Raw genomic sequence first — 11,803 nt, 5'->3', positions numbered from 1 at the left:
TTACATACATTAGTGAACTTAGTATGGACACTCAGTATTTACTTTAATTCTTATATACATTTATATATGCTAAAAACGGTGAAATTGCGTTAGCGGATATCATATGGTAACATTGTATGGCCGACTCCCCGGTCGGAATGCAGCTGGCTTCACAGTTGAATCTGAGGTCAAGCCAAACTGACCGCGGGTCAGGTCAGACAATGGGAGGTCCGTAGCTACTCTAAAGATCTGGCGTCGAGTAGCTAATGTATGCGCGTATGTATGTATGTATGTATATATGTATGTATGTATGTATGTATGTATATATGTATGTATGAATGCATGTATGTATATATGTATGTATGTACGTATGTATGTATGTATGGATACATGTATGTATGTATGGATACATGTATGTATGTATGCATGCATGCATGTATGTATGTATGTATGTATATATGCATGTATGTATATATGTATGTATGTATGTATGTGTGTATGTATGTATGTATACATATATATATATATATATATATATGCATGTATGTATGGATGTATGTATGTATGTACATATGTACGTATGGATGTACGTATGTATGTATGTATGTATGTATGTATGTATGTATGAATGTATGTATGTATGTATGTATGTATGTATGTATGTATGTATGTATGTATGTATGTATGTATGTATGTATGAATGTATGTATGTATGTACGTATGTATATATGTATGTTAGTATGCATGTATGTATGAATGTATGTAACCATGTACATATGTACATACCATTGTACCTGGAACTATGTATCATAATGTGTATATGTTATCACATCGAACCATGTATGCATGTATGTATGTATGTATGTACATATGTACGTATGGATGTACGTATGTACGTATGTATGTATGTATGTATGTATGTATGTATGTATGTATGTATGTATGTATGTATGTATGTATGTATGTATGTATGTATGTACGTATGTATGTATGTTAGTATGCATGTATGTATGAATGTATGTAACCATGTACATATGTACATACCATTGTACCTGGAACTATATATCATAATGTGTATATGTTATCACATCGAGCCAGAAGTGATGAGATGAGTAAACTTCCTTTTCTTGTGTTTACTGACTTGCATGAATCGAATATTGCAGTTATCTATAATGTTTATCATAGCCATCGTCACTTATCATTGTTCTGGATCAGAAGAACGAACTTTATCATATGGTTGACCATATCTGTTGCCAAGTGTCCCTGTTTTGTCTGGGCATATCCACACGGGTATAAATACTTGCAAAGAAGTCCGCAGCGACAGCCGTGGTGGGGTCTTCAGACAGACGCCATGGCGCGATCACTCTTCCTCTTCACGACTCTTTGCTTTGCCCTGATTGCTCATGCGTGTAAGTTTTTTTTCGCTTATCCCGTAAAAAGTGTTGAACTTTCTCATTGATTGTATAGATTTTGCCTCCAAACCACAAAATTTGAAAGCAAGTTGTGGATAATCTTGTTCTCTTCCATCTGAAAAGGTTAGTGTAGTTTTGTCTTCTTACCAAAATTTACAGACCCACCATCATTCTTTTTCCCTTCACATAGATTCCTACGATGGAGTGCGGTGTTCTATCGAGTGCCCGGTAACCGGGAGCCCCAAGCTCAGCTACACACCTGGACACACCTATGTCTATAACCAACATGGGGAGTCCAACCTTCATTTCGAGAATGTGGAGAACGCAAACACCCGGGTCGAATGGAGCTCCATGGTAGAACTGTCGGTGCTTACGCCCTGCGACGTGGCCATTACCATCAAAGAGTTCCAGATGAACGGGAAGGACTCGAGCGCCGTGCCAGAGTTGGCCGAGGTGTCTGAGCGTCCTCTCATCATGGCCATCAGCGATGGGAAGGTGCAGCACGTGTGCGTCGATCCTCAGGACAACACGTGGGCCGTCAACGCCAAGATGAGTGTGGCCTCCTACCTCCAGAACACTCTCCCATCCTTCTCGGAAATCAACAAGGAAACCATCATCACAGAGGTAAGGCTCACTACAGCTCTAGTCTTCAATTTTTCAGTCAACTACATCGGAGATTGCTCCTTTCGAAGATCTAACCAGATGGTAGCTCTGACCAATCTCATTTCTCTTTCCTCAGAGAGACATCCAGGGTAAGTGCCCCACCAGCTACACCCTGACTCCCGTCTCTGAAACTGATGTGCAAGTGGTCAAGGAGAAGGACAACAAGAGATGTGAGGACCGTTTCTACCGTCCGGCTGAAACGATGAACAATCTACCTTGGCTCAACATGCCTCTTCCTCTCGAGGAGTCCAGCTCGACTTGTCAGCAAAACGTCCAGAGTGGTCTCTACACCTCCATCGAGTGTACTGACACCAACATTCTCAAACCCATGTACGGCGTCTACAAGCACATCAAGGCTGTACAAAAGGCCACCCTTCAGTTCGAGTCCCAGGTAGAGGTGGACCCTGCCCTCCTCACCTTCTCGTCCGACCACCTGGTCAAGAAAGAGCTCAAGTTTGACTTCACCACTCCCAAGAAGAGGGACACTGTTGTTCCCAGACTCGACGCGATCCTCACAGACATTTGCGCCAAGGTCGAAAACACTGTCGAGCCCGAGACAGCCGCCCTTGTCTACCATGGAATGACTCTGCTCCGCCACGCTCCCGATTCTCACGTCAAGGCTATCCTCGACAATATTCGTGCTGGCGCCTACTGCCCCAACTGGCACAAGATCGAACAGATGTACCTCGACGCCATCGCCTTCCTCGGTGAGTCTGGAGCTGTTCCCGTCATGATGGAAGAGATTTCGCAAGGAGTGGCCTCCCCAGGGAGAACTGCCCTCTATGCCACAGCCCTGCACATGATGGCCCGTCCCAATGCCCTCGCCATCAAGTCACTGGCCCCTCTAGTCACGATGGACCATCCCCCTAAGACCGTCCTTTTGGCAGCTGCTTCCATGGTCAGTACCTACATCCGCCAACACCCTAGATACAGAGAGGAAGGGATCATCGATGAGATCATCATGCTGGCCACCAGTAAGCTTGCCGAGACATGCCACGGAGCCACACCTGAGGAGCGCGAGCACGCCAAACTCCTCCTCAAGGGCCTTGGCAATGTTGGCTACTTCCCTGAACCTGTAGCTGCCACAGTCAAGCAGTGCTACCATGACATCAACGTGGAAACTTCCGTTCGCGTGGCGGCCGCCCAAGCCTTTAGAAAGGTGCCCTGCAACTTGTGGGTGAGTCCCAGTGCAGTAGCCTCTTTACACCATACCCGTTTTTGTTTTCAATCTGAACACAAAGTAGGAGGGTGCGTACTCACTTTTCCTTTTTTTTATCTTTATTTTTTATTCCAGAATCCACATGAGATGTTAAACCATTACTATGACATGAAGGAAGAGACCGAAATCCGAGCAACCGCTTACCTGAATGGCGCTAGATGTGTCGAAGATATGGCGGAGGTAAAGCGCATCATTGACTTTGCAAGGGAGGAGACAAATATCCAGAGTAAGTTCAACGTGCGCGTTATAGCTTTCTATAATAATTTCTTTATTCAGTAACCCCACCTCTCCATCTATGCATATTGAAAATAAAGAGGATGAGAAGTATATGTCAAGAGCCTTGTACGTGTCGCTGTAGTACGAAAAGGATAAAGTGCCTCTTTCACTCGAGGCTTCATATAGGATCTCTAAAATTTATGTTAGGTGTGCCTAGAAGAATGCATGTTTTTTCTGTACCCTGAGTCAATTTTTATAGAAAATGTCTCTCTATTTGTTGTACTGTTCCCCCTTTGCCCAGAAACCCATAGTTCTCCCTTATCATGGGGAGCTGCCTTGGTTCAGCCCAAACTAATGGAAGATGATAGATCTCATCCTTCTAATGCAGCATTTTGCCCTCGCTCTATCCCTCAAGATTAGTGTCGAATTCGATGTCTTCGATGTACAATTTTTCTTATATCATATCACATAGGGGCAACCCATAAAATGGAACAGGAATTGTATTCTTGTCAGATACTTAAAGCAACCTATCTCCAGTACCCCACAACACATCCATCCAAAACGCATATGTACACTGATCACAAAACGAACGCCCTTAACTTGATCAAAAAGTCACTACTTCACCAGATATCTACCTACAATGGAAATCACTCTCAAAACACGCATGGGTTGCATTAATACGCCTACGATCAGCTAATCACTCGTAGTGTAGAATTGATCTGGCAATAGACACCAAGTAACCTAGGTGCCATCATCACACAGAAAACACAACACATCATCTTACACTTTTCTAGATTCAGTCGAGATAAATCCACAAAATGTTTTCATTAAGTGATCTTTAGGATGAGCCGGTGACCAAATTCGGTTTCCTAGGCCCATCGGGTTTTCTACGAAAGAGAACTGGGGCGATGAATTGATTGATACAACTGACTTTTCCTTTATATTCATCTGTAGTCATACATTCTTCCCTTCCTTCATATTTGATTTCATCTCCCTGCGTATTGCTCCACTCCCAGAATGTGCTCAATCCCGATAGAATCATAACCACTAGATATAAAGTTTTAGTCAGTAGAACCCGTGAATACAATGGCTTGTCCCTTTTTAATTGCTTGCTGAGTATGAATTTACCTATATACGTGTGCACACATGTATCTGTGTATGTATGTATGTATGTATGTATGTATGTATGTGTGTATGTATGTATGTATGTACGTATGCATGTATGTTTGCATATATGATAATGTGCGCGTGTATATTAACAAAATGGACATATGTGTATAAGCGTGCGTGTGAATTTATTTGTGCCATATCCTTATTCATTCTGTATAAAATTACAGACCAATTCTATATTTCGTTTCAGTACGCAGCTTGGTACTTACTCATCTGACTAACCTTCAGGAGACTGATTCACCACACAAGGAGCACCTCCGTTACCTCCTCTCCAACATTGTTCTTCCTGCTGACTACAGTGAAGACATCAGAAAGTTCTCCAGAAATACAGAAATCTCCCATTTCTTCCGCACTATCGGTTTGGGAGCTGAAGTCGATTCCAATCTCATCTATTCCCGCAGGTCTACTCTTCCACGATCTGTCAACTTCAACGTAACTGCCGATATCTTTGGAAACATGATGAACTTGGCTGAAGTAGGTGTGAGGTTAGATGGCTTCAACTCACTTCTAGAAGAAGTCTTTGGTCCTAGAGGATATCTGATGTCTACTCCTTGGAACAAGGTGATCACAGACATCGCCGCCTTTGGTCAAGATAAGGGATCCAAGGTTGTCGAGCATTTGGCCACCTCACTTAGAGCCAAGAGAAATGTAGAATTCCAGGTTGCCGAAGACTTCGTTGACTCCAAAGTGCGTTCTCGTAACCACCAGGAAAAACAACCTATGATTGATCTAGCTCTTCGTCTTTTCGGGCAGGAGATCTCTTTCGCTTCTCTCACATCTGACCTTAAGAATATCGACGTTGACCAAATCATCGGTGGTTTCTTCGCTTACATGGACCACAACATGGAATCTATGTCCAAATACCTCATAAATACTGCCAGGACTCTTCCCATCTCCTTGGAATATACAATCCCCACTATGCAAGGAATACCACTTCATGCTGACCTGGGTGGTGCTGCAGTTCTTGGCCTTGATATGGATTCCGACGTCGACATCAGACAAATCTTATCCGGCGAGAACCCACACGCTTCCTTGAAATTGATGCCTAGCCTATCTGTTGAGTTGGACGGTTTCGTTGGCTTCAAATCTGTACTCAAGCATGGCGTCAAGGTTAAGAACAATCTCCACATTTCAAATGGTGGAAAGCTCGATATCGATTTAGCCGGTGGACTAAATATCAAATGGAGTATACCAGAAAAATGGGATCTCATTTCATTCAAGAGCGAAACTTATATGGTCAACGAAGAGATTGAAATTCTGAACGAAAACCCAGAACACAAAATCATCCCTGAGGGTATTGTCGACGCTCGTTTAGTAGAGAAGGACGAATGCACCGACTTCTTTGATAGCCACCTGGGTCTTCGCTTCTGTTATAAACTCAACTTGCCCAACATTATCAGCAGCACCTCTGTACCATTTGGTCATCCAATTGAGATCAGCCTGACTGCAGAAAAAACTGAGGCTTCCATGGAAGGCTATAGACTGGCAGCCTTATTGACCAATGAACCCGACAACAAAGTCATCGACTTCACCATTGACACTCCTGGATCCAGTGCTCCTCGCGGCGCATCTGCCAAGGTCTCCTACGACAAGAAAGAAAACACCCAAACTCTCTTCGCTTCCATCAGCTCCTCTTTCTTGGAGTATGCTACTCAGACTACGCTTACCACCGACGCTGACAAGAAGGCTCTGGAAATGTTCTGGAAGTATAAGATCATGCATGCATCCGGCGACTACACCTATGCTTTCAAAACAGATATGATGCTGAAAACAGAAGATCCTCACAGGAAGTTGGACTTCAACATTTACTTCAGCCCAAGCTGGGAATTCCCTGCCGAGTCTCAAATGTTCGAGGCCTCTATCCTTACTGAAATGCATGAAGGTAACACCGGCATTGATGTAGTAGTTAAATCTCATAACGCACTGAGGAACTTCATCGTATTGGACGTTGAAGGTATGTATTAAGTTTTATAATCGAAGAAATTTCTGTTTTATAGGTGTAGTAAAATGACAAAGCTTTTTTGGGGTAATCTTAAAACAAGTGGTTCATTTTACAGCCGGATTTGATTTCCATTCCACGCCTCGCATTTACCTCCCACTTATCGACAAGCTGCGTAAGTGGAACGTCAATGTCGAAATTATCGATTGGAAACTCCACCAACATATCGCACCCACAGCAGAGGCCGAAGACAGTGCAGAATGGTCCGCTAAATTCAGCTTGATGAAGGGAGAGCATGTTTACTTTGACATCGAGTCCCTCGCTAAGAAGAACGGCATCTTCCCCGCCAACTTGAACATTGATGTGGAAACAACAGGTAAGATTACCAAGCCTACGGACATCCATTTGAAATGAAATTGATATTTTAATTGATACACGCTGTGGCAATTTATTTTGTAACATCTGTCCTTAGCCATCGTGGGAGACATTGACCTGAAGTCCCTTAACAAGCTGCATTATGACGGAATGCTATTGGAAACCTCTTGGGAACTTGAAAACAGGAAGACTGAGGAAAAGATCGCCCATGCATTGCTGTCAATCACGCGAAAGGAGGAAGGGAAGTTGTCTTTCGAAAATAAACTGGAGGTAAGCCCTCTTCATTGTCAAACTAATAGTTTCCCAATAGATAATCTAGCCTTTTTAAGATTTGCTGATGAGTGTATTAGCTACTCATATAATGTCAATCCTTTACAATTCAGTGGATAAGTAAACATTCTTACTCATAGTACTAATAACTGTGCTTATACTCCTCTCCTTTCAGTTGCAGGCACCTAAGCTTATGGAGCGACTGGACATCGTGGTTCATATCGACGAGGTCGAAGAATCCAAGTATGATGTCACAGGCACTGCTGTGTACAATGAGCAAATGACATACGAAGCAAAAGGTCCTGTTACACTAAAGATTAAGAAGAAGAAATGGCTCCAGGAGATGGATCTTGAGATCTTAGGATTCAGCGAAGGACCACATAGATTGACATCTGCTATGGAAACTTCGCCCAAAAAGAAGAAAGTACTTCTTCAATTAAGTGACTCCACCGGTATTCTTCTCAACTCCATGATCGACAGAACACTCATTTCTGAAGAAGAGAGTGATATCAAGACCAGCTTTGCCTTCCTCAAACTTACAGATACTAAGGCAGATTTCCATCTTTCCAAGGAAGCACTCCATATCAACTTTAACAGTCTTCTCTTCCCTCAAGAAGAGTACCAGCGCAGGATTAAGGGCGTTTATGATCGAGATTTTACCACCAAAAATATCAAAGCTGAGGTCTTCTTCGACGCTGAAGGTGATACTTCAAGAATGATAGGCACTGAAAGTATCTACGAATTCTCAGAGGATGGACTATTCAACATACAGTAAGTTGAAAGAAACACAAGTAATGAAACTTTGGTCATGCACATGTATAATTTTATTGTATATTCACATACATTAAATCTTGTTTATTCTTATTAGGGGAATCGCTTTTTCATTGTTTTTTCTTACAGTGGTAACTTGATTTTGATGGGAGAAGCTCATCAATACAATATGAAAGCTCAGCTAGCCTCACCTCTTCGTATGTTTGAGGGTCACAACGAAATTAGTCTAATCTGGACCACACCTGCCCAAAGGACTTTCAGTTTCCAAACTTTCTTAAACAAGAATATCCTTGCTGACGAAAAAGCTTCTATGGATTGTTTAATCCACTTTAAGAGTCCCGATGAGAATATCTACGAGTGGAAATGGCAATACCTTTTTGAACATTTACGTGAACCCTTAGCTTACAGCTTAGATGCCATGATAACTCTTAAATCTCCTCAAATTGAAGAAGTTGTTACTGAAATTCATGCCTATAACAAACTCACTCCAGATGAAAGAGAAGTTTCCTTCAAGGTAAATAAGATTTCAAGTATTACAATACCTAAGGTGCACAACATCTCTCCTCTTTATATGAGCGTAGTTTGATATCTAATTTCTGTGCTTTTCTCATTCACAGACGCGGATCTCTAAGAACAAATTGACTGAAGAGATGATGGCTGATATCTTCGGTAAGTTTATGGAAAACTCTTACGAGGCAAAGATCGCCTTCAATCATGCAGACAAGCAAACAAGCATCGAGTCACACGGTACAAGGACGTCTGACGAAGAGAGCTGGGTGAAGTCTGGAAAGATCACCATTGAGGCTGTCCTGCCCTTCGAAGCCATCAGTACCTTCAAGGCCAGTTCTGAGAAGAATGATGACGGATCCATGCATCTTGAAATGACCAAGAACGACGAAACCTATTTCAACATCAGGGTTTATCATCCAGAACCTCTTTTGTGGAACGTGCGTGTCGAGACACCTTCTCGCACTTTGGAGGCTGTAAGTAGTTTGGATTCGTCAAAGCCTTCAGTCGAGGTTTGGACCAACAAGGATAAAAGTGAAGACAAAATCGAGGTTTCTGGTAATATGATTAGCCAGGAAGTGAAAGGCACTCAGGGAACTCGTATTGAAGGTAAAATCAGCTATCCTACCCTATCTAAGGACATCATGATTTCAGCAGAGTATGGATTCTCACCACTAACTGTAGTTGGCTCTCTGGAACTAGATATATTCCAGTCCCCTGAAGACATGATGGTCTTGACACTTCAGGGCACGAAGAAGTCCGAAGGAAGCTACAGAACGGACGTGACCATGTCAACAAGGGTAAGTTTTTTATAACAAAATGAGTCTGTAGTATTATTGTAAAGTTAACTTTTATCCATAAGAAGCTTTTCTTGATAAAATGAACCTCTATTTTTATTCTAAATTTGCCTTTCTTCTTACAATTTTTTTGTGTTTCTTATAATACTCTTTAATTACACTCAACTTAGGCTCTCCTACATGACCCAAGGATAACCCTGGATACTGCGTGGACAGAATCAACAAAGGGTATCGAGTTGCACTACGTGTACGATCCTTCGATTCCTGAGAAAATGGTTGCTCTAAAATACGAACGAACCATGCCTGAGGAGGCAGTTCTTTCAGCAAAGTTGAAGACACCATCCATTGATATGGAAATCTCCAACATTATACGACCTGAGGAAACAATTCACTGTCACGGTTTCAATTTGCACACTCACTGGGGCTTACAGGCTGAGAAATACGTAACTGAGAGTCACTTCTGCTACCCCGTTCACGTGGAAGCTGTAACCTTCAAGGTTGATGGAGATCAAAACAAGAAATATCATTTGAATGCTGGCTGGAAGAGCCCTGGCAAGGTTGAATTTGATATTCGTGTTGAAAAGCCATGGGAGAACCCTCTCATGAGATTTGCTGATGTTGCTGGAATCAAGGCCGAGCTCACTTCACCCGTTACTCTCGATTTGGAAGGTCACTATCACCAAGAAGAAGTTCAAGAAAACATGGTTCGTATTTGGAGTGAAATAGAAGTTCAATATTTGAAAACCCACCTAAGAAATATTCCTTTTCACTTAATATTTCTATCTAATTACAGAACGAAATCCTGGAAATCATCAGATCTCAAGTAAACACTTTCCTAGGATGGTGGGAATCCACTTACCAGCAGTTGCAAGCTGATGCGGCAAGCCAGAGTGCCGAACTGCCCGTCATTGAGGCGGACAAGGTCTTCCAGTATTTCCTTAGTGAATTCGCACATATCTACGAAGACCTTCGCACGGACGGTCTGATCCCCGACTTTGTTCACATCTTCCAAGTTGTTATAAGCGAAGTTCAAACGCTTGTATCTGTGTTTAGAGAAGTTTACCATTATCTTGATGAGTCTGTAGTCAACATCTACAGCGAATATGTGGATCTCATGTCGAAAATCACAAAAGCTTACGAATCAGAGATCATGGAAAGTCTGATGGAAATAAGGACGGGTAAGTAATTTCATTATGTAATTCTTAACCATTGCTACACCCCAGATAAGATAGTTTATTTAAGGGAGTTTCGTTGTAATCACTGTTATTTTTATTTCCCCAGTCCTGCTTCGCTTGAGAGAATTGTACGAGATGAACCAATTCACTCCAGAGGAAATCGTGCGTGCCCTCAAGGAGACTCGCTTCTGGGAGAAAATTGAGGGAATACTACTTAGGCTGCAGGAGACACATCCTCAGGAATATCAAGCAATCATCGATATCTGGACTACAATGGAACACAGATTAAACCCAGTTGAGATGAATAGCATCCTTAAAGAAAACTTCCCTGAACAATGGGAAGCTCTGACTTACGTCACAAGACACATCATTGAAGACGTCAGGAAGGATGCCCATATTATATATCGGCAAATCATGAGGAGACCATTCATCCGTCAGACTGTCGACTGGTTCCTTCACAGCTTTGGATTTGTAAGTGCTGTTTTGCTCTGCATATTCTCTCACGAAAAGATTAGACATGAAAGTAAGTTTGCTTTGGCTCATTCTTCTTTTGATTTTCTTTACAGGAAAATATCCCTCAAGCAGAGGAGGTACTTCATTTCCTCTACCAGCTTCTTGAAGACACCTTACAACTCAACTACAATGCCAAGCAAGGAAAACTTCGCCTGGTGCTTCCTCTTAACCGCCCTGTGTATTCCTTAACAACAGTGCCTTACGGATTCAGCGTCTCTACCGGACTTCCCGTATGGAGGAATTTTGTAGGCCTCATGCAAACCATGATCCCTATTCAGTACAAGTTCTTTAACGCCCTCACATCTTCTCCCGCAATCTATTATGGAGACGGGAATCTCTACACTTTCGATGGGAAAATGATAACATTGCCCGTGACTCCATGTCAGTACATCCTGGCTACTGACGGTTACGACCACGTCACTGTCAGAGTATTACCAGAGAACAAGTACGAATTTGGAATTTCTCTCGGTAACAGGCTGCACAAGATTGTCATCGACAGCGAGTACAAGGTTTACTTAGACGACCAAGAGCTAGCAGAAGAACATTCTATCCGTCCATATGCTAACATTTATCAACGTCCTGGTGAGGTCATCGTAAATGCCAGAAGCCTTTACCTGTCTGTGTCCAAAACCTCACCAACCTTCCGACTCTATGCCAGCGTTGAGCTTCTGGGTCGCCTGGAAGGTCTGATGGGCACCTTGAACAACTTCGAAGGCGACGACATGATGATGCCCAACGGTGAACTTGCACCCGACGCCGCCACTTTCCTTAGTAGCTGGCAATTGGACTCGTGCTAA

At 42.6% G+C, this 11,803-nt stretch overlaps 1 protein-coding gene across 1 annotated transcript; it reads left to right on the top strand.

Moving 5' to 3' along the window:
• The first annotated feature begins 1,330 nt into the window (after positions 1 to 1,330).
• Positions 1,331 to 11,803, top strand: LOC143019581 (vitellogenin-like). The gene is made up of 15 exons (XM_076175359.1): positions 1,331 to 1,388; positions 1,582 to 2,015; positions 2,131 to 3,231; positions 3,349 to 3,499; positions 4,850 to 6,613; positions 6,717 to 6,974; positions 7,071 to 7,243; positions 7,419 to 8,014; positions 8,144 to 8,528; positions 8,632 to 8,753; positions 8,859 to 9,321; positions 9,489 to 10,022; positions 10,112 to 10,496; positions 10,600 to 10,964; positions 11,060 to 11,803. The coding sequence occupies exons 1-15, from the start codon at positions 1,331 to 1,333 to the stop codon at positions 11,801 to 11,803; spliced, it is 7,533 nt and encodes a 2,510-aa protein (XP_076031474.1).

This window comes from Oratosquilla oratoria, chromosome 37 (assembly GCF_046742065.1).
Source record: "Oratosquilla oratoria isolate Oo_2021 chromosome 37, ASM4674206v1, whole genome shotgun sequence".
NCBI classification, from domain to species: Eukaryota; Metazoa; Arthropoda; class Malacostraca; order Stomatopoda; family Squillidae; genus Oratosquilla; species Oratosquilla oratoria.
This window is presented reverse-complemented; position numbering and strand designations above follow the sequence as displayed.